The sequence below is a fragment of the Microcaecilia unicolor genome, chromosome 2 (genome assembly GCF_901765095.1).
Source record: "Microcaecilia unicolor chromosome 2, aMicUni1.1, whole genome shotgun sequence".
Taxonomy (NCBI): domain Eukaryota; kingdom Metazoa; phylum Chordata; class Amphibia; order Gymnophiona; family Siphonopidae; genus Microcaecilia; species Microcaecilia unicolor.
The window spans coordinates 604011940-604036102 of record NC_044032.1 but is presented as its reverse complement, the minus strand read 5'-3'; the positions used below and the strand labels follow the sequence as shown (position 1 = coordinate 604036102).

The 24163-nt window shown below is 42.3% G+C and overlaps 1 protein-coding gene across 7 annotated transcripts in view; it reads left to right on the top strand.

Annotated features, from left to right (window-relative positions):
- Nucleotides 1-24163, top strand: part of RAPGEF2 (Rap guanine nucleotide exchange factor 2) — a 638462-nt gene that overhangs the window by 484985 nt on the left and 129314 nt on the right. For all 7 annotated transcript variants that reach the window (XM_030191594.1, XM_030191592.1, XM_030191595.1 and 4 more), the window contains one exon: nucleotides 3878-4009. In XM_030191594.1, coding sequence (XP_030047454.1) covers nucleotides 3878-4009 — 132 coding nt within the window. The remainder of the gene's footprint in view (nucleotides 1-3877; nucleotides 4010-24163) is intronic.

Sequence of the window (24163 nt, the reverse complement as noted above, 5' to 3'; positions counted from 1 at the left end):
TCTCTTTTGCCCGACATTACAGGCTGGATGTGGCTGCCAGGAGGGACGCACATTTTGGAGTGCAAGTGCTGGCGCGTGGTGTGACTTGTTCCCACCCCTATCTAGGGATTGCTTTGATACATCCCATCTGTAATGGCTGCATCTGCTTGATGACAAGGAAGGGAAAATTAGGTTCTTACTGTGATAATTTTCTTTCCTTTAGTCATAGCAGATGCAGCCATGATCTCTCTCTGTCTGATTGCTGTCTGCTGTAAATCTATTTCAGGTTCTGTTCATGTTTCCTGGAGATTCCTTCCTTAGGAGAAAGTCGGAAAACAGTCTTCAGGATTCTTGTTCAATTAAAGGAGGATGACTTAATTCCCTCCAGTTTCATGTTTTGGAGGATGTTTATTCCCTCCGGGAGGATGCGTTTATTCCCTCCAGTTATGTCTCAGTGGAGGATGAGTTTATGCCCTCCGGGAGGATGTTTCATTCCCTCCATTCTGAGTTAATGCCCTTTGTTGTAGGGCCATCGTTCGCTATGAGGAAAGCTCTTGTTATTCCCATTGCGGTTTGCCATACTGCTTTGGAAGCTTCAAATACTGAAGAGAGGCAGTGGAGCAAGCTGATATGAGGCACTGAAAAAGTGTGCTGTCTATCTCTCTCTGCTGGTTGATGGACACAACCCATCTGTAATGGCTGCATCTGCTATGACTAAAGGAAAGAAAATTATCACGGTAAGAACCTAATTTTCCCTTTTCTTTTCTCTGTTTTTTTTTTTTTTTTTTTCTATTTATTACCTTTAAAAGTGGACTAACACGGCTACCATACCACTTTACTCATATTTAAATCAAATGCAGCAGATTGTATCTTGTCTATTCATAGAACTTTCCCTCTTTGTGGCTGCAGCAGTTTGATGATTTTTTATGAGTCTGCTATGTCAACTAGATTTCAGAGTTACCAAAAACAAGAAGGGAGCTGATGTTGGGAAATTGATAGGTGGGTTAATATGTTGAGTACTATATGATGATGATGTTATGTTAGATTACATGGAGCACATCATTCACTCATGTTCAAATGTTCATAATGGTTCTTACTGCCTATGAAATGTGTAATTGATTAAAGTAACGTACTGGCAGATGTCATTTGTGCTATAAATTCATAACATTTTTAGAGCTACTGTAAAAAAAAAAGGAGATGAACCTTTTTTTATATGCATATGTTTGTATGTATGTATACAGATAATGTCTACAGATACAAAAAAATGAGAAACAGGGTTTTGGAATACATTCTATATATGGTACCTGAAAAATTGGTTACAGAAAAATTTCCGCCTAGGTGTATTCTGTAAACCGCACCTAGATTTAGGCATAGTTTACAGAATATGCCTAGTGGTTAGTGCCGCAGACTTTGATGCTGGGGTACTGGGTTCGATTCCCACTGCAGCTTCTTGTGACTCTGGGCAAGTCATTTAACCCTCCATTGCCCCAGTACAAAATAAGTACCTGTATATAATATGTAAATTGCTTTGGTGGTATATTGAGCCCCTACCCCTTTCCCTAACTCTAGGCACAGAACAGATATAGTCTATCACCCTGTGCACAGATTTTCTGAATGCCCATGACCATCCCATGCCACACCCCCTTTATGGCATTGCATATTAGAATTTACATGCACCGCTTTACAGAATGCGCTTAGCGAGTTGTGCGTGTAAGTTTTAATTAATGCCAATTAGTGGAAATTGCTTAAGTGGCAATTGTCAGCACTGATTGGCATGTTAAGTAATAAATTGCATGTGCAAATTCAGAATACAATCGGATTTGCATGCACAATTTCGGTCTCCCTATACAGAATCCGTGGGTTTATGTATAAACAGAGAAAATAAAAGCAGATAAAGACCATGCAGACTATCCAACATGGCCATCCATACCAACCACAAGTTTCTACAATCCATTCCTGTCTTTCAGAGATACTCTGTGCTTATCCCATGATATCTTGAATTCTATCCTCATTGCCACCATCTCTGTTGGAAGGCCATTCCATTCATCCACCACCCTTTCTGTAAAGAAATATTTCTTTAGATTACTCCTGAGTCTATCCCTTTCAGCTACATTCCATGCTCCCTTATTCCAGAGCTTCTTTTCAATTGAAAACGCATAACACTTGTTCATTTATGCCACAGAGATATTGAAATGTCTCTGTCCTTTCTCCTTTTTCCTGTCTTTCTTTCAAAGTACTAACCAATAACGATATTAGTTACCCAAATGACCCTGGATCTACATTGGAACCAACTCCTGTGGATAAAAAGACCTCGGCATAATATGGGAATCCAAAATAGTTTTAAAAAGAATTCCATAGGTTTAACGGTCACAGGTCCTGAAAAAAACTCTATAAAGTGCCATGAACTAACAGTCCAACTGTCTTAATATATTGTTTTTTAATATATTTTTAAGTTTTTGTCTTAAATTATTTTCATAACTAATAAAATATTGTAAATGGCACTTATATCCAAATCAATTGAAAAAAAAAAAAAAACTCAGTGAGGATCCAGTGTTGCAAAAGGGATTCGGCCAGTACTCAACTTACTGACAACCAGCTGCCACATTCTTGGGGTTCCCATTGGCAGTACGTTTGTCTGTGCAGGATTGTTCTGGGAAGGGTGATACTGGGGTAATCATAATGTGTTAATATATTTATAGCATAAGATACTTTTGGTTAGTCAAGATAAACTTTTATTAGCACCATCTATGTCTTATTCTGTGTCCCTTCACCATTTCCATTATTTTTGGCAATGATCTAATTTTGGTTTACATGCTTGAAATATGTGCAGCTCGACCTCTTTCATTAAAACAACAGGTAATAGCAAGAGCATTTTGGTTATATCCAGATTAGTGCAAAGATTGGGCACCCGAGATCAACCTTAACTTTGCCCCCTCTGCTGCTGTCCATTCGCAAGCCATTCTACCCATAGAGGTAACTGAGTTATTGCCAGCAGAGTGACAGAAATCCCAGAGCAGCAATATTTGGTATTTTGATAATTGTCAGACATAAGACTGGAGGTCCTGTGAACCAGTCTCTTAAGTGGTCGGCTCTGATAGAAGAGTGCTAACTCATATTGTATCTGGTAAATGGCAACATATGTTAAGTGCTGTAAAATTAATCATAACAGAGAGTCTGTTATTACATTGTTTGAATTTTTGGCCAGAAACCTTAAAAGTACATTTATCCTTATAAACTCAGGGATGTGGAGATCCATTATATGCATATAATTTGTTTATATGTTTGTTGGATATTGACTTTCATATGACCTGCATGCAGCCAGTCACATTGCTTTACTACCTTAAGTTGAACGCCATTCATTAGTTTCTCTGGCAGTGGTAAGATGGGATCACCAAACACTGGTCTGCCGGAAAGTACCAAGGACTAAAGTTAGGCTATCAAATAGATGCAGTGTTGGTCATTTTGTCAGAAAATGGCTTATCTCACTACTGTATCACTTTGCTTTTCTTTCCTTATTGCTGCTTCCTTATGTGTAAGGATAGGCCTTGAATTTTGCATGTTGAATAATTTTACTTGCAATAATTTGTGAAAATAAGGCGTGTCACATGCAATACTTTAAAAAATAAAATACTGGTTTAATATTTAGAACAATTGTGCTCTGAGGCTAATTTAATTGAAATTATTAATGCATAATCTTTGTATAGGTTCTGTGACACTTGTGATCATGTGATAAAAATACTTTTCTATGTTACAGTGATGGGTGTGTTTTGTAACCTGCCCTGAACAGTTTAGACTGGTAAAGAGGAATATAAGATTTTAAATATAAATAATGAAACCTTGGATTCCAGCTCTAATGAATTTTTTTTCTGTGTTCTTTTGAATCCTTTTCTCCCTATAGCTTCCTGCAGATTTTACGAAACTGCACCTTACGGATAGTCTTCATCCACAGGTGACCCACGTTTCATCCAGTCATTCAGGATGTAGTATCACCAGTGATTCTGGAAGCAGTAGCCTTTCCGATATCTACCAGGTAAGAGGATTTACTAATTTTCCCTTATTTCCAGCCATGGTCTCTTATCAGAACTCTTTTTCAAATTTCATGTTTGTTCTTTTGTAACCAACTTAGATCGCCGCAGAGATAATGTTGGCTGGAAGTGTGATAAATAAACTAAAGCATCTCACATTTTTTCAATTAATCTCATGGCTATGATGTAAAAGACATGATTAATTGCTTTCTACCATGATGAAATGATGATACAATAGTACTCAGAATTATAAAGTAGTTCAATATATATCTCCAGGACTGCCATAAAAGGTTTAGTTTGTGTTTATTTACTAATTTAATATTGAAAAGAATAGTAATTTCTAGTCTACTGTGTCTATGAAATATTTCCTATACTGTGCTTTTATTTGGAACCAGAGAAGTCTGTCAGTTGATTTTTCTCAAGGGTAAATCAAGGTCTATTAACTCTCTTAGGTGTAGTATTTCTTTTGTTGATTTCTAGTCATTCACTAAAAATACATTTCATTCCATCAGTCACAATTATCCACTTATTAAAATTATTGGGGTTTTAAACTTTGAGATTGGCTTAAATTAATTTCTTTCATATCAGTTCCACTGTTCTGCACAAGCGAGTGTCATCCACTCCTACCAGCAGATGGAGGACAGAGAAAAAAAAACCTGAGTTTTACCAGTGATATTACTGGTATTAGCAGGTTGTGTTCCCTGAAAGATCTCAGCAGATGCTAGATCATGCTGTCTGGTGGTTCTGTCCCTGTCCCTGTCCTTGTCCTTGCTCCCTGCTCTGTGGCTGAGGCACAGCTGGTTGAACATAAGAGCCACTCCCAGGTTATCCAGTCCCTAGACCAGACTTGGTCAAGCGTGGAGCTCGGCTTTGCTGACTGTATACTTCTTGGTTTCCATTGGATGAGGCTTGTGGCTTGGATCTGCAGGACCCTATCCAAGGGGTGCAGGTCCCCATTCCTCCTTGCCTGCTCACCCTATTTGGATGTCCTTCCCTGCAGCTACCAGGCATTAAAAAAAAAAAAAAAATTCTAATTGGTTTGCCAGGCTTAGCTTTATTCCTGGGTTCAGGGAATAAAGCTTTTGCTGACCAGAAAACAAACCAAAGAGCACACCTGAGGAGAGCACAAGGATTGACATAGACACTGGCGGGCCGGCCCTGGGTTGGCACAATCTACTAGTCAGGCCTACATGCGCTGGCTATGTGGCCGGGTATGCGTGCAAGCAGAGGATGCAGTGTCTGCAAGAGCCAACAAATCAGTACATCTGCCGGCTTTGTCTGCTCCTCCTGTGATGGGCTGTTCTGACTTTGGAGGCATCGGGATCCACCGTCCCGATGATCTTGGCAGGAATAGCGGCCATTTTTTCCCAGCTTGTGTTTTCTCCTGTTGCTGTTTTTGAGCAGCTGAATCCCTCACAGCCCCCTTGGTATTCTTCTGTTTTTTACTTTAAAAAAAAAAAAATCTAAAATAGTAAATCCCAGAAAGCTGGGAAGGAGGGAGGAATGGAGTGTCTGCATTATCCTGTTGCCCATGGAGAACACCTGTTACAGGTAAGCAACAGTGCTTTCTCTATGGGGCAGGAAAATGCAGCCACATTGGTGATTTCGCTAGCAGAGGGTTGCTGAATAACTACTAGGCTTTCAAATGCAACCCAGAACAAAAGAAAGGGTGAAGTACAGTTAGGTAAACAAATGCTGAAGAACCATCTGACCAAATACAGCATCTGTGCGGGAGGAATATGAAGGCAATAGTGGTGGGCAAAGTGTGTGGAGTAAGCCATGTGGCCGCTTTGCAGGTGTCCACAAATAGAAGTTTCTTGAGGAAAGCTGTAGATGTGGCCTGTGCACGAACAGTTTGAGCTCCAATGATAGTCAGCACTGACTGGTTCTGCTGATAACAGAAGGAGATACAGGCTGCAATCAGAGTTTGTTTGGTTACTGATGAGCCAAGAGACTTTTGATGATAGGGACAGGAAACGTTGAGAAGAATGTTTGTGCGATGAAGGTAGAATAGAAGAGCTCTTCGCAATCTAGTGTGTGGAGAGATGGTTCTGCTGTGGAAGAATGGGGTTTTTAGTAGGACACAAGCAAAACAATATCCTGATTGAGATGAAAGCCAGTGACAGCCTTTGTCTGGAAGTTAGGGTAAGTACGCATGATTACTTTAGAAGGGAAGAGCTGTGTATATGGAGGATAATGTACCAATGCTTGCAGTTCATTGACTTCTCTGGCTGAGGTTATTGCTATCAGAAACAGTGTCTTCCGTGTAAGGAATTGAAGTGAATCTGATGCTAAACGTTCAAAAGGTGGTTGCAACATTTGAGTAAGGACAAGATTGAGGTCCCAAGAAGGAGGCAGTGGCTTGATTGGAGGGCACAAATGGATGAGGCCTTTGAGGAAATGCTTGATTAGCGAGCACAAGGAAAGTGGTATTGATCTCGCCATGGAAAGGATACTGGAAATTGCTACAAGGTGAACTTGTACAGAAGAAGACTGAAAACCGAAACAGGGAGGTGTAGCAAGTAAGACAAAAAGGAGGAAATTGAGTCTGGAGTGAAGCCCTATGTCCTACACCAGTTTAAAAAATCTCTTCCATTTCAGTGAATAAGATTTTTGAGTGGAAGGCTTATTATGAGTGGCATGTGGAACGTCCAAGACTGTCAATGTCGTAGGGAGTGACACAACCTGTGAAGCTTCCAAGCCATCAATGACATTTTTCTGGGATTGGGATGCAGATGTCGGCTATTTTGCTGAGTGAAGAGGTCAGCATGGATTCAGCCGAGGAAAATCTTGCCTTGACATTTTGCTTAATTTCTTTGAAGGTGTGAATAAACATGTGGCTAAAGGTGAACCGGTTGATGTAGTTTATCTAGATTTTTAGAAAGCTTTTGATAAACTTCCTCATGAGAGTCATGGGATAGGAGGCAAGGTTCTGGTGCGGATTAGGAATTGGTTATTGGACAGAAAATGAGAGGGTAGGGTTAAATGGTCATTTCTCGCAATGGAGGAGGGTGAACATTGAAGTGTGAAGAGTTATGCTAGCCCTTGCTCTCAGTAATACAGGCCAATGGCTCATAATAAGAGCTAGGCTTCTTAAAATCAAAATCATCTCTGATACAAAAGAGAGCTAGCTTGTAAAAATCAGAGATCACCTTTGACACAGTTACATTTCACTGTGGCAAGTGCTGAAATGAGGTAATTGAGAGCTGGCAGGGGTGGGGGCAATCTACTCTATAAACAATCCTGAGACTGGCACCTGCAAGACGTCATAAGCTAGAGTTGATATGGTTATGTAGAGATAGTACTGGGTCAGCTGCACCCCGGGTGAGAACATCCAAAGGGGGGGGGGGGGGGCTAGGGAAAGTTTGGGAACATGTGAAGTCATTCTGATCAACTGATAAGAACCAAGAGCCCTGTTGAGAAAGACTGGGGTCCATTGAAATGAATGGGGCCAAAATTGTATATAAGGAGCAGTTTGAGGAGTATTAGATCAGACGAGAGGAGAAGAAGACCAGAGAAGGAAGACTCCAGAAGGCTAGAGAGAGAGGACGTGCCATGATATGCTGCTCCATTATGTGAATGCTTAACCTACCTGTATTACCATTGGTAAGATTGTAATAAACTATTATATCTACTACATACTGGGTTCTTTTCTAATTACAAGGGTCTATACTGCCTTGATGGTGTAAGCCTGTCATGAGCAGATTTAAGGTTGGGGTAATTAAGTATCTAGAGGGGATTTGCAGTTCTCTCTAGGATAGTACAGAGAGCCCATGGCTTCCGCTGCGCAAATGGGTGAGGCAGATCCTAATTATATACAAGTGCCACAGGGATCTGTACTGGGACCGGTACTATTTAACATATTTATAAATGATATGGCAATCGAAACAGCAAGTGAGGTGATCAAATTTGCAGATGATAGAAAACTATTCAAGGTTGTTAAAACATGTGCGGACTGTGAAATATTGCAGAAAGACCTTAGGAAATTGGAAGATTGGTAATCCAAATGGCAGATAAAATTTAATGTGGACAAATGCAAGGTAATGCACATCGGAAAGAATAATCTGAATCAGTTACTTGATGCTAAGGTCCACCTTGGGGGTCTGCGCTCAAGAAAGAGATCTGGGTGTTGTAGATAATATGCTGAAATCTTTTGTTCAGTGCGGTGGCGGCCAAAAAAGCAAACAGGATGCTAGGAATTATTAGGAAAGGGATGATGAATAAGACTGAAAATACTATAATGCCTTTGTTTCGCTCCATGATCTGTCTGCAGCTTGAGTATTGCATTCAGTTCTGATTGTCGTATCTCAAAAAAGATATAACGGAATTAGGAAATGTTGAAAGAAGAGTGACCAAAATGGTAAGGGGGATGGAAGTCCTCTCGCATGAGGAAAGGCTAAAGAGGTTAGGGCTCTTCAGCTTGGAAAAGAGATGGATGAGGGGAGATATGATTGAATTCTATAAAATCCTGAGTGGTGTAGAATGAGTAGAAGTAAATCAATTTTTTTTACTTGTTCTAAAAGTACAAAGACTAGGGGAAACTCGAGGAAGTTACATAGAAATACTTTTAAAACAAAAGGGAGGAAATATTTTTTCACTCAACGAATAGTTAAGCTCTGGAAGTCTTTGCTGGAGGATGTGGTAACAGCGGTTAGCGAATCTGGGTTTTAAAAAAGTTTGGAGAAATTCCTGGAGGAAAAGTCCATAGTCTGCTATTGAGACAGACATAGGAAGCAACTGCTTGCCCTGGGATTTATAGTATGGAGTGTTGCCACAATTTGGGTTTCTGCCAGGTACTTGTGACCTGGCTTGGCCACTGTTTGGAAAACAGGATACTGGACTAGATGGACCACTGGTCTGACCCAGTATGGCTACTCTTATGTTCTCTTATGAGGATGAGCTCCCAGAGATATTGGGTTGGTCTGGGAGAGCCTGAGGAGCCATAGATACCATGATTGACAAGGTCAGTTGGATGCTATGAGGATATGAACTGCTGCATCCTGAATCACCTTGCAGATATTCCTGGGAATGAGAGGCATAATAGAGATCTTTCATCCAAGAGAGATGAAATTGGTCCTTGCTCAGAATGAGTTTAGAGGGTAGTCTGGAACAAAACTGTTGACATTTGTAATTGCGGTCTGAAGCAAAGAGGTCAATGCAAGGTGTCCCCCATTTTTTGACTATGTGGTGTACGGTCGGGAGAGCCAGTGACCACTCGTGAGGGTAAAGAATTTGGCTCAATTTGTCCGCCAATGTATTGGACTGGCCTGGAAGGTAGGAAGCTTGGAAAGTTCCTTGAAGAGGAAGAAAGGTCCATATCCAGAAGTCCTCCAGGCAGAGACCCAGTGTCCCCTTGCTTGTTCATATAGAATATTGTGACCTGGTTGTCCATCTGGAGTAGAATTACTTCACCTCTGAGAAGAAGGCAAATGTCTGAATTGCATAGAAAACTGAGTTCCAGAATTTTGATATGTAGAATGGTTGCTGGCTGAGTCCAGTGACCCTGGGTACAGTAAGGGAGAAGATGAGCTCCCCATCCATGTGGTGAAGTATCTTTTGTCAGTGTGAGAGTTGTGGGCAGAAGATGGAAGGGAGCTCCCTCAAGTAGATTGGAGGAGTGAAGCCACCATTGGTGCGCTTGTTTGATCTGTGGGGTGAGAAAAATCCTGTGGGAAAGTTTGTGGTTGGTCCGATCCCATTGTTTGTTTAAGGCCCATTGTAGTGGCTGCATCCTGAGGCATACTGTAGAAACCATTACTGTGGATGCAGAAATGTGACCTAGAAGATGGAAAAAGGTTCTAGCCATGCATGTAATGGAAGTTAGGAGCCGAGAAGCTAGGAGCTGAATTTCTTGAATATGTTGTGGAGGACGGAACACTCAAGCCTGAGTAGTGTCCAGAAGTTCTCCTATAAAGAGAAATGACTGTGTTGGAATGAGGTTGGTGATTTATTATGAAAACCAGAAGAAGCATAGTTGTCTGTAGCTCGCGGAGGAGGCCGGTTTTGCTGTGCCCACATACTGACCAGTCGTCCAAGTGAGGAAAGACTAAGATTTATTTTTTCCTTAGATAAGCTGCTACCACAGCTAGGGTCTTGGTGAACACCTTGGGTGCTGTTGCTAGGCCAAACAGAAGCACCTTGTACTGGAAGTTCAGATGCTTGTAAATAAAACGGAGGTACTTCCAGTGTGGTGGATAGATAGTATGAGCGTAAGCATCCTTTAAGTCCAATGTCGCTAGCCAGCTGTTCTATGGTTGTAGAGCGAGGATGGTTTGAAGGGAATTCGTCCTTGAGTTAAAGGTTGAGTTGCCTCAGATCAAGGATACAAAGTTCCCCTGATTTTGGGGGGAAATGGTAAAAGCAGGTCTGGTTCAATACAAGCTCCTTCAAGAAGAAGCTGGATTTCCTGGAAGAGTATTGACAACTTTTTGGGAAGATTGAAGGGAGGAGGAAGATCCTTGGGTATGGTTTGAAAGTTCAGGTAGTAGCCAGTTTTTAAGAGGTCAAGGGACCCACTCATCTGTAGTGATGTGAAACCAATTGAGAAGGAAGTAAGTCAGACGACCACCTAAAGGGAGAGTGTCAAAAGCTAGGAGTGGGTTTAGGGAGGACAGTAGTTACTTAACTGAGATTTTCTCTCCTGAGGTCTGGAACATTGGTAAGAAGTCTGGTTGGACTGACGAGGTGGCAGCTGCCTGGAGTAAGGCTGATAGTGCTTATGATATGAAGGTTGATATTGAAATTTTTACATAAGGAAGCATAACGCTAATGTTTAAAACATGAAGCAGAGTCTGTCGATGGATTAGAAAGCTCTTTAAAAGTAGATGTGTTATCTTTTGACATGGGATACTGCATCTTCTTGGTCTCCAAACAAGTCTCTGAGACATTGGGTCTCTGTCAGTCTGTCATGAAGGTCATCTTAAAGCCCTGAAGCCCGCAGCCATGCCATTCTTTGTGCTGTGATAGAAACAACCCCTAGCCTGGAAGTGGTATCATACAGATAGAGAAAAAAAAACACACACAGGGTGGAGGTGCACTGATCCCTAAGTAAAACCATCAGTGCAGAGAAGGAGTAGGGGGGAATTGGCTCTTCCCAAACAAAGAAGGAGATGAATAGGTGGTTAAGAGTCTTTATTGTGAAACATCAAAAACGACTGATACTGCAGCTGTGTTTCAATAGTAATGTTGATTTCAAGAGAAGGTATAGAACTAGCCCACTTGCATCAAAAAGAAACTATCAATGTAACCCAGGATCAAAGGAAAAAGCCTTAATGGACTGCCAAAGCTGTCTTGGTAAAGTATCATACAGGCATGGGTGTAGTTTGGGGGTGCATTGCCCCCCCCCCCCCCCCCCCAATGCAGGACCGGCACAACGCGCTCTCAGTTCCTCCTTCCCGCCCTCAGCTCCCCGACAGCCCTACTCTTTGTTCCTTCCTGCCTCTCCCCCCACCGCCCCGCGCGTTTAAACCTTTAATTTTCAGCAGCAACGATAGTGAAGAAACCAGAATAGCAAGCGGGCTCGCCTCCAGCCTTTCCGTTCCCTCACAGACAGTGTCCCACCTTCCTATGACGACGTATTTCCTGTTTCCGCGAGGGCGGGCACTGTGAGGTTAGGGAAAGGCTGGAGGCGAGCCTGCTTGCTGTGCTGTTTCTTCATTGTCATCGCTGCAACTGAAAATAAAAGATTTAAACGGGGGGGGGGGGGGGCAAGAAGGAACGGAGAGGAGGGCTGTTGGGGAGAGAGGCAAAATCACTGGACATGGAGGGCAGGGCTGGGACAGAGAAGAATCGCTGGACATGGAGGGAAGGAGCAGAGGAGAATCGCTGGACATGGAGGGCAGGGGAGGGAAGAGAAATCGCTGGACATGGAGGGGAGGGTAGAGGAGTGAGAAGAATTGATGGATGGAGGGGGCAGGGGAGAGGACATTTGCTGATATGGATGGAGGAAAGGGCAGCTGTGGCTGTTATACTTCTTCTGCTCCAGCCACACAAGAGGCGGTCTCCTTGCTGTACCAATTTCTCCAGCAAATGTTATAAGTATACATCGCTGTCTGGATAGTAGAAACCTGCACAGTAGCCTGCTGAGTGAGATGTGAGATTTTGCTCACCTTTTTTAGTTTCTTTTGAGGTGGCTATGGCGCTATATTCTTCTGTGCCAACTTTAGTGAGGGAGTAGACTCCCTGGAGTGCTTTAATAGAGAGGATGTTGTGACTGGCGGCTGTTTTAAATTCAGTAACTGGCGCTGTTAGCGCTATTGGAGACTGTTAGGCTGTTTGACAGGCTTCTCCTTTGCGGGTTGTACTGTCGTCATTGAGTCTGAAGCAGTGGCGTACTAAGGGGGGGCGGAGGGTGCGGTCCGCCCTGGGTGCATGCCGCTGGGGGGGGGGGGGGGGGGGTGCCGCGCGCCTGTCCGCTACGTTCGTTCTGTGCTCCCTCTGACCCGGAACAGGTTACTTCCTGTTTCCGGGGCAGAGGGAGCACGGAAACAAACAAAGTGGACGGGTGCGCGGCACCCCCCCCCCCCCCCCCCCAAGTGGCGTGCACCCGGGGAGGGGGGTTCTGTCGCCGAGGGGGGGGGGGTCGCGCTGCACCCGGGGGGGACGGGGCACATCGGCAATCCGCCCCGGGTGTCAGCCCCCCTAGGAACGCCACTGGTCTGAAGTGAAAGTTACCTGAGGGGAAAAAAGATTGGTGCAAGATTGGTGCCAGGACCCATCAGTACTGCTTGAGAATCCCTTCGGGTCTGCCTATATAGAGCAGCTATACTGTTAGAAAAGCCAGCTGGTACCTTAAGAAGGCCCTTTAGGTCGGCACATGTTTGCATTTGGAAAAGGAACAGAATTCGCAACTTTTCCTGTGAGGGAAAAGAGAACACGTCCATAGCAGTATGTGGAAAAGAAAGAACTTGTGATTTGCAGTTCGAGCGTAAGGTGGGAAGGGGTGTCTCTATGCTGATTGGTCGACTCTGATCAGTTTTAAGCTGTGAGAGCGCGTCCGAGCAGGCAGCCTGCAGAGAGGACTACCAGTGTAGCTGCATTATCCTGCCCCACGGAGAGCACAGTATTCTTATTCTTTCCTTTATTTGCACGGTGAGTTGGTTAGTACATACATGTTCAGAAAGGAAGTGATCAAAAACTTCAAGCACACCTACAGAAACAACAAAACAGAGGAAATTAAGTGAGCATAACAGTCCAGCTTAAAGGAGTCACCCTCCCCATAAGTGAAAAATAAGAACAGTGTAATGCAAATCATCACAAACATTCAAATGAAGCATTCATGTGATTTATAACATCTCAGATGTTCAAATATTATTGTTCCTCAAATTTAGCCATAACTGTAGTTCTTGCTCTAAATATGGTTTGTGTGCAGCATCTGACATACAAATGTATATCCTGATAAATATTTAAAGAGGCCTATTCTCAGATCAATGCTGAAAGCAATCTGAAGATTCAGTTTCATGATTTATTCAAATTGAAGAGAGGTCCTTGAATCTATTCTCATTACAAAGAGCTGCTCTTTGGGCTCACAATTTAATTTTGCTGTACTATAAATGAATAGCTATAGTCTAAGGAAATGTATATAAAAATGAATGAATATATCTGTGGAGAAGCATTAGTTAAATTTAACGTATGCCATAAGTAAATTAGAGAAAATCAGCCCATTTATTGATTTATAGTAATGTATAGTATAATTCCTCTAGGCTGATAACATCTAATTGGTCCTTTCAAACATTTTTCAAGTACAATTTACAGATGTACAAATTATTTAAAGGAAAATACAATATGCATGAGCATATTAAGGCAAAAGAGTTTAATTAAACCATCTCTATTGTGCATCATATATCTTATCTTTGCAAATCAATATTAAGTGGAGACTAATATAAAATTCTTAGCTCTACAATGAATTAGCTTTATTAATTTCTTAGTGCTCAATAACATCCAGGAATAACAACTCTGGCTACAAGCAACCATAAAGTGAGTAAATGTTAAACAAGCTTTACCACTGTGCTCTATCAATGTACCACAATCGTAACCTGTAGCACCATCCTAACTAATTCAAGGGACCAGGGACCTTTCTTTAGCAGATAGTGCTAACTACATGAGAACAGAAAAGTATGTGTAGTCCCCCAATATAAGGGGATTGCTGAGGATGTGAGTCCCCGTTGAGTCACTGGAGGGAGTGAATGGGATGTCCCTGAGTTGCCCTTGTAGTGAATGACAAGGGGGGGAGGAGTTACAAGGGGATAAAGGTTGGAATTATGCCCATAGAGTGGTCTTTGGTTGCCTGCAGGTCTGAAGTTTTCCTGAATATCCCCTGCCTTTGACTAAGAGGACAGAGGGGAGTCCTGAGAATTGGAGAGATCCACTGGCTGAGAGAGGCAAGTTGCGGCTCTAATAAATGGAAACCGGGAGACAGTGTGCTACGGGTGGGTAGAAGAGGGCCCAGCCCGGAAGCAGCAGACTGGAGCCAGGAACAGCTCATACCAAAACCAGGGTAGACCAAAGGTGGGGTCACTGCTTGAGGAGAGTCAAATGTAGGGAGGTCTGAACCCGCAAAAAGTGGTTGGACTTGACTGGCACTGATTTGGATTTATATGCACATCTGCCTATACTTGGAATGCCCTCCCGTGGGAGGTGGTGGAAATGAAAACGGTAACAGAATTCAAACATGCGTGGGATAAACATAAAGGAATCCTATTCAGAAGGAATGGATCCTAAGGAGCTTAGCCGAGATTGGTTGGCAGAGCCAGCCGGTGGTGGGAGGCGAGAATAGTGCTGGGCAGACTTATACGGTCTGTGCCAGAGCCAGTGGTGGGAGGCGGGGCTGGTGGTTGAGAGGCGGGGATAGTGCTGGACAGACTTATACGGTCTGTGCCCTGAAGAGGACAGGTACAAATCAAAGTAGGGTATACACAAAGAGTAGCACATATGAGCTTGTCTTGTTGGGCAGACTGGATGGACCATGCAGGTCTTTTTCTGCCATCATTTACTATGTTACTATGTTTTACTATGAATAAGTGTTGAGAAAAAGCATACAGCCTTCAGGGATAATATCTCTCTACAGGACCAGCATGGACAGGAGAAACTGTATATATGTAAGCCTTGAATGAGAATCCCCCTGTAGATACACCTGAGGAGGATAGTGGCAAAGGTGTTCCCCCTGAGGAAGTACAGAAGTTGGAAGTTAAGATTGCTTTAGAGTTTATCAAGTAACTGTACTGTAAAGGAGGTTAAAGTTAAGTCTGCTTGTTGCAGCATTTTGCAAATAAAAATAAAGTTTTGTTATTAAACTATCAGAGTGCTTTGTGGTTCCTGGACTGAAGAACTGAGTAGAACCCAGATCTGCTGAGAGAATCAGACCTCCCAAATGCCTGAATCGCTGTTCCGGACCATAGACCGACTCCCAAGCTAGATTCCATGTGTTCTGGAATTGATGAGTGTGGGGAGAGTGGCCCTGAATGTGAAACTGAGCTAATCTGCTTTATGACCAAAGGCTGGAGCTAGCACATCAGTGAGACTACTACTACTACTTGACATTTCTAAAGCACTACTAGGGTTACGCAGCGCTATACAATTTAACATAGAAGGACAGTCCCGGGTTACACGAAAATAGCGCCCAACGTGGCGCATTTGGGAGGCTGAAGGGAAGATCGTCATTACCAGTGTATTACAAATTTGGTGATTTGTTATTGCAGCCAGAGAGAAAGGACTCATTGTGGTCTACAAATACCAAGTTTCGCAGACCTTGGATTTACAATTTTGTGGCTTAAAGCCGGGAGTGAGACTGTTGGTACTAACCTTGTAAAATTTTGAAATTTCCCGCCCAGCAAATGACCTAAGTAATCCCATCTGAACTGTCAGTACCTGGGAGAGGGTGGGAAGGAGGTGCTGAATCATCATGGTGGTGTTTCCCGCATTGAAGGAAGCGGGGGAGGGACCCCAGAGGCCCACCCCAGAGGACGAGGAAGAATACCAAGCTCAGATAGCAGTTTTGAAACTGCACCTGGACATTCTCGAGTACAGGCTCGATGCCATACAGGAAAGTAGTTGGAGCTCCATTGGGACGGGGGTCCAGGAGGAGAGAAGGATTGAACTCCTGGCTGTGCAAGCCACCGAAGGAGGAGCCAAGGGGACGGAAGTGATGCAGAATCCAGAGGAATGTGCAACTGGCCCTAAGGTGTGTTACCCATAAAGGAAAGCGTGGTGGAGATGGTTTTTGAGGAGAATGAGGTGGTGGAGACCCCCCATTGCCAGTGTGCCAGAGCCGCTCCCAGAAATGCGTGCCGTGGTGGAGCCATCAGTGGAGGACGGCACCAATGTGGGCTGGGTGGTATGCCTTGAATGCAAATCGAGTAAAAGTGTTTAGACAGTTTTGGTAGCAATTTCAGTTTTGGCTAAAACTGGGAAAAAAAATTCAGTTTTGGTCGGCCTTTAAATTACAGGCATGGGGCAACATACTTTTATCAGTTAGCATGAAATTAATTAAAGAAACTGTTTCGACAGAAGCCTAAGTTCATTAGAAAGATGACAATGGAAGAAGTTTTTAAAAAGGCCGTTTTTCGTTGTCCTGCTGAAGTAGAAAACACTGATGCTGCACCATCATCGGATAGCCAACTCCAGACTGAAGATGATATATCTTAAGCATAGTTTGAGCCTGTTTATGTTTGTGAGTAATGCTCCAGTTTGATCAGCATATAGCTGGCTGACCTGTGATGTGTATTCAGCACTGTTTTGAGCATGTTTGTATTATAAGTTTTACTGAATGTTTTACTTTGAAATAAAAAAAAGTGCACAAGTGCAGGAACATTGATGTCACTGAATGTAAGGACTATATGCTCTGAAACATTACAATCAAGAGCAATACATTTCTTAACTTAGAATTATAATATATTATTTCTAATCCACTCTTTCCCAGGGCAGAGTACAAAACATACATAAACATCAGATTTTCATCAACAACTGTATAACAGCAAAACATACTTACACAAACTAAAATCCAAACAAATCTCCATGAATTTGAGTCCAGCAGTTTTGCTCAAAAAGTCCAAGCAATTCTCTTTAAATGGAAGTGTAGTAAGCCAGACAAAACAGGTTCTCCTTCAGCAAGGTTCCAGAAGATTGGAGGGTAGCCAATGTAACATTGATTTTTAAAAATGTTCCAGAGGTGATCCAGGAAATCATAGACCATTGAGCCTGACGTCAGTGCCAGGCAAAATAGTAGAGACTAACGAACAAAATTACAGAGCATATTCAAAAGCAAGGATTAATGAGACAGAGCCAACATGGATTTAGTGAACGGAAATCTTGTCTCACCAATCTACTACATTTCTTTGAAGGGGTGAATAAACGTGGATAAGGTGAGCTGATTGATATTATATATCTTGATTTTCAAAAGGCATTTGACAAAGTACCTCATGAAAGATTCCAGAGGAAATTGGAGAGTCATGGGATAGGAGGTAGTGTTCAATTGTGGATTAAAAACTGGTTAAAAGATAGAAAACAGAGAGTTAGGATTAAATGGTCAGTGTTCTCAATGGAGAAGGGTAGATAGTAGGGTTCCACAGAGGTCTGTGCTGGTACTGCTGCCTTTTAACATATTTATAAATGATCTATAGAGGTGGGAGTAACTAGTGAAGTAATTAAATTTGCTGATGACACAAAGTTATTCAAAGTTGTTAAATCGCAAGAGTATTGTGAAAAATTACAAGAAGACCTTATGAGACTGGGTGACTGGAAGTCCAAATGGCAAATGACGTTTAATGTGAGCAAGTGCAAAGTAATGCATCTGGGAAAGAGGAACCGGAAATACAAAGATCCACATTAGGAGTCACCGACCTGGAATAGGGTCTAGGTGTCATCATTGATGAGATGTTGAAACCCTCTGCTCAGTGTGCGGCGGTGGTTAAGAAAGCAAATAGAATGTTGGGTATTATTAGGAAAGGAATGGAAAACAAAAATGAGGACATTATAATGCCTTTGTATTGCTCCATGGTGCGATTGCACCTCGAATATTGAGTGCAATTCTGGTCACCGCATCTCAAAAAAGATATAGCGCAAATAGAAAAGGTACAGAGAAGGGTGAAAAAATAAGGGGATGGGACAACTTCACTATGAGGAAACGGTAAAGTGGCTAGGGCTCTTCAGTTTGGAGAAACAGCAGTGGGGGAGATATGGTAGAGGTCTATAAAATGAGTGGAGTGGAATGGGTAGAAGTGAATCACTTGTTTACTCTTTCTAAAAATACTAGAACTAGGGGGCACGCAATGATGCTACAAAATAGTAAATTTAAAATGAATCAGAAAATATTTTTTCACTCAACATGTAATTAAACTCTGGAATTCTTTGCCAGGCAATGTGGTAAAAGCAGCTAGAGGGATTTAAAAAAGGTTTTGATAGCTTCCTAAAAGAAAAGTCCATAGTTAGTCCATTATTAAAATAAACTTGGGAAAACTCTGCTGCTTATTTCTAGGATAAGCAGCATAAAATGTATTGTATTGTTTTGGGATCTTACCAGGTACTTGTAACTTGGATTGGCCACTGTTGGAAACAGGATGCTGGGCTTCATGGACTTTTGGTCTGTCCCAGTATGGCAATACTTGTAGAAACATGGCAGCAGATCAAGGCCAAATGGCCCATCTGGTCTGCCCATCCTCTGTAACCCCTAACTCTTCCTTTCCCTAAGTGATCCCACATTCCTTCTTAAATTCTGACACAGTTCTCGATTCCACAACCTCCACTGGGAGGCCATTCCATGGTTTCACCACCCTTTCTGTGAAAAAATACTTTCTTAGATTACTCCCAAGCCTATTCCCTCATAATTTCATTGTATGTTCCCTCCTTCCAGAGTTTTCCTTCAGTTGAAAAAGGTTCACTTCCTGTACATTATTGCCCTTCAGATATTTAAACATCTCTATCTTATCTCCTCTCTCCCAGCATATATATGTTGAGGTTCATAAGCCTGTCCCTGTATTTTTTGTGTTCAAGACTGCTTACCAGTTTTGAAGCTGCCCTCTGGACCAGTTCCATCCTGTTTATATCTTTCCATAGGTGCGATCTCCAGAACCGCGCACACTACTCTAATTGGGGCCTCACCAGAGACTCATACAAGGGCACTATCACCTTCTTTTTCCTTCTGGTCATCCCTCACTTTATGCACCAAGCATCCTTCTGGCTTTGACCTTCGTTTTTTCTACCTGTTTGGAAGCTTTAAGGTCATCAGACACAATCGCCCCCCAAATCCTGCTCCTCTTTCGTGCACAGAAGCACTTTACCCCCTATATTGTACTGTTCCCTTGGGTTCTTGTGACCCAAGTGCATGACCCTGCATTTTTTAGCATTAAATCTTCGGTGCCAAATATCAGACCATTCCTCCAGCTTCCTCATGTCATTCACACCCCAGGGTGTCCACTCTGGTAAACTTTGTGGACGATACCAAACTCTGCAACAGACAGCCCTTCTGCAGTATCGCTCACAAAGAAGTTAAAAAGAGCTGGCCCAAAGACTGATCTCTGCGGTATTCCACTGATGACATCCATTTCTTCATAGCAAGCTCCGTTTACCACCACTCTGTCTCCTTGTATTCAAATAATTTTTAACCAAATCAGTTACTTTAGGTCCTATACCGAGGGCACTCAATAATCACCTGTGCGGAACCGTGTCAAAGGCTTTGCTGAAATCTAAGTACACCACATCTAGCGCCTCTCCCACATCCAACTGTTTGGTCACCCAGTCGAAGAAGTCAGTCAGATTCGTCTGACAAGACATGCCACTAATGAAGCCATGCTGCCTCAGGTCCTGCATTCCATTCAATTCGAGAAGCTTCAAAATCCTCCGCTTCAGTAGTGTTCCCATTAGTTTACTCGCCACCGAGGTCAGACTGACAGATCTGTAATTCCCAACCTCCTCTTTACTTCCACTCTTGTGCAGAGGAACCACATTCGCCCTTCTCCAGTCTTCTGGGACCACTCCAGTCTCTAAGGAAGCATTGAAGAGGTCAGTCAGCGGAGCTGCCAGAACTTCTCCGAGTTCCTTGAGCACCCTCGGGTATATCCCATCAGGCCCCATCGCTTTGTCTACTTTTAGTTTAGCTAACTCCTCACGAACTCAGTCCTCTGTGAACAGGTCTTGGTCTACCATACATCCATCCCTTTGAGCATTTGCTTTCTGCAGTCCTACCCCCTGGCCTTTCATCCGTGAACACAGAACAGAAATAATGTTCTTATTTCTCTTAAACACTGGCATCCTTGACTCTTTTTTTTTTTTTTTTTTTTTCAACTGCAACAGCAGTCTATTCAACTCCACAGGGCTAATGATAGAAATGGCACTACATCTTGTCAATTCTAGTCACAAATACTGTAAGGCAGGGGCCACCAGATCACAACCCATCGATAATCTCAAAGAGCAAGATAGCACATATTTTTTCACTACTGATGGACCATTACCTACCTAAGTAAAATAGTTGGATATAACTCTGGTGCGTGTGCAAAACTGGAAGCACTCTTGATGGAACACAGTTTGCCTCTGCTAATGCCATACCGAATCAGATCAAAGGTCTGGCCCAGTATCCTGTACTAAAACTTAGGGCCCTGTTTACTTAGCCGCGCTAGCATTTTTAGTGCACGCTAAATGCTAGAGATGCCCATAGGAATATATGGGTGTGTCTATCATTTAGCGCGCACGCTAAAAACACTAGCGCACCTGAGCAAACAGGGCCCTTAGATTGTGAGCCAACTAGGGACAGAGAAAGTATTTGCATATAATTTAAAAAAATTTTAAACCACTTTGGTTGTACAACAGAAATATGATATAATCAAATCCAGTGCCTCTTGCTCTTTACTCCTTTTAAACAAGCAGCCAATCTAGGTCAAGCACTTGGCAGGATTCCACAATGTAGTGCGGTTACTCAGTTGAGTTTTGAGCTATTTTGCTTCCCCTTCCCCATTATGCTGGGTACATCTTGCACTAGGTATGCTTTGGAAATGTTCTGATGGTAGAAATGTTTTTCTAATTTGGTAGTGTAGCATTCTACCTGTAATCCAGAGTTGGATAATTTAGTTGCTGGATTTTCATTTGTTTTGCTTGGAGTGGTGTTTTTTGATCATGTGTTTCTTGAAAATTTTTTATTAAAGGAAATCAGTGTATAAAAGGGTATCTTGTTGGTGTGTGTCTTGCAAGCAGGAATGTCTGGTGAGCAACAATTCTGTTCTTATAAGGGAATGTCTGTATATAAGGCAGTAGAAGGAGACTGAACTTCATCTCCTCTGATAACACAGTCCAAGGAAGAGTGGAGATGGCTAAGGAGAAAGATAAACAAACTCATTCTGTAGAAGACCTGTAGTCATTGCCCCAACAAGGCCATGTTTCAGCATGTGCCTGCATTAGGGATCCATTGATTCTTTGTGTAAATAATGTTTGTTTTTATCATTCTGGAATTCAGAGAAGGTCTTCAGTATTAACTCACAACAGTGCCCAGAGACAGCTACTACCAGTAGCCATGTCAGGTCACAGTGTGATTCCTGTGAATTTGTTTAGCCTTCTCCTTGGCTACCTCCACTCATCCTTGGACTGTATGTAAGGCAGTGCAATTTCTGGAGACTTGGATGTAGCTGGAGAATGATTTCCTTACTCCATTGAGTTTTCTGAGAAAATGAGTTATGCTCTAGTTGAATCTGCTAGTGGTGGATATATGGACTATGGACTTTTCCTCCAGAAATTTCTCCAAATTTTTTAAAAACCCAAGTGCGCTAACCGCTGTTACCACTTCCTCCGGCAAAGAGTTCCAAAGCTTAACTATTCATTGAGTGAAAAAATATTTCCTCCCTTTTGTTTTAAAAGTATTTCTATGTAACTTCCTCTAGTGTCCCCTAGTCTTTGTACTTTTAGAACAAGTAAAAAAAAAAAAAAAATCGATTTACTTCTACTCGTTCTACACCACTCAGGATTTTGTAGACATACCTCCCCTCTTCCATCTCTTTTCCAAACTGAAGAGCCCTAACCTCTTTAGCCTTTCTTCATATGAGAGGAATTCCATCCTCTTTATCATGACTCTCTAACTTTCTCAGGAATCTCTCATGACGAACTTCATCAAACGCTTTCTGAAAATCTAGATACACTACGTCATCCGGCTCACCTTTATCCACATGTTTATTCACGCCTTCAAAGAAATGAAGCAAATTGGTGAGGCAAGACTTCCCCCTCGGCTGAACCCATGCTGACCCTGTCCCATTAAACCATATTTGTCTACGTGTTCTATAATTTTATTCTTTATAATAGTTTCCATTATTTTGCCCGGCACCAATGTCAGGTCTATAATTTCCTGAATCACCCCTAGAACCCTTTTTAAAAATCAGCGTCACATTAGCCACTCTCCAATCTTCAGGTACTACGGAGGTATAGGAACTCAAGTATATAATTATTATTATTTTTTTAATTAGATGAACTGAGCCAAGAAGCTCATTGCGGTAGCTTTGAATATCTTCTACTTGTGTTAGCTCTCATCAGAATTTTATCACCCTGTTCTCAATATTTCTGTCAGCTGTAATGACTAAAATTTTATTAACTGATGCTAATCCAATCTCTAATTGACGCCTTCTGAAAGTGCTGTGGAAATTCCCACCCCCATAACACAAATAATTTTTACCTTCATCTGTGCAATCATATTGATGAAGAGGTAACAGTCTTGAAAGCTTGAGTTCTATAGCATCTTTCAATTATCCTTATTTTGGTCAAGGAAAAGATATAACAATCTGCTGAGAGTAAAGACCTAAAGTAGCATCTCTGAAATCTTCAGTTTCTTTTATATCATCTATTGCAGGTTAAGCAATAGTGCTTGTTCAAGCTGTATTGTGATTCACATGCACGCCATCTTTTGCTTGATCTCTTTCCTTAATGTCAATATTGAAGAGCATTTTCAGCAATATAACATGTTCCAGTATCTGAACATGTTTCCATTGTTGCTTATATTTCAGTTTTTCATTCACAGAACAGATAATTTTGTTGTTTTCTTTATCTTTTCATTTCTAGCTCCATCTTGTCTATTGTATCTGTTAACCAAGCTTAAGTATTGAATTTCTGCTGCCTGGATTCTGCTAATGTATTTATTATGTATAGCCATTTTTTTAAAGAGTGCTGATGCCACTATAACTGTATAAAATTTGTGTTCTTTTCTCTTTTCGTTTTCCTGTTGACCTGTGGTTTGTACCACAGATTGGAATTGTTGCAGTTTACTTCTTATACCATTGCCATAACAAAATTAATGTTACAGCCCTTACAATTAGGAGATAATTTTGATCAGTGACTAATCAAAAAGCATCATAATTTTATTTTTTTTAATTTTTGTTACATTTGTACCCCGCACTTTCCCGCTCATGGCAGGCTCAATGCGGCTTTAATGTTATCTACATTTATCCTCTAAATTAGGAGGCCTCCCTTCTTCCTCAGTTTGGATTTTGGGTCACCATTGTGTCTATTCATAAAAACATAAGAATAGTCATACTGAGTCAGACCAGTGGTCCATCTAGCCCAGTATCCTGCTTCCAACAGTCGCCAAGCCAAGTCACAAGTACCTGGCAGAAACCCAAATAGTAGCAACATTCCATGTTACCAATCCCAGGGTGGTTTCCCTATGTATCTCAATAGCAGACTATGGACTTTTCTCCAGGAACTTGTCCAAACTTTTTTAAAAACCCATATATACTAACTGCTCTACATCCTCCAACAGCAAGTTCCAGCGCTGAATTATTGAGTGAAAAAATATTTCCTCCTATTTGTTTTAAAAGTATTTCAGTGTAACTTCATTAAGTGTCCCCTAGTTTTTGTACTTTGTGAAAGAGTGGGAGCAAATGTGGGCACTAGAGGCCATTAGCGCCGAGCTATCGCCCCACATATGCTCCCACTGAATGCTCAGAGCCAACAAGCATGTCAAACAACGAGCTCGCCAGCTCTGGGCTCGATGAGCATGCTTCCCACATTCCTCCCCAATGCTCGGCGGGCAGTGTGCCAAACAAGGGCACGCCTCCTGCGGTAGACCGTATGCCAGCATGGAGCTGGCGTTAGGGTTGTGCCAAGCAGGGAAGGAATAGGGAGACCGGTGCAAGCCCTGGACGTTCGGTGGACCCCAGACCACCTACCCCGCACCCCAAAGATGTGAGGGGCTGGGG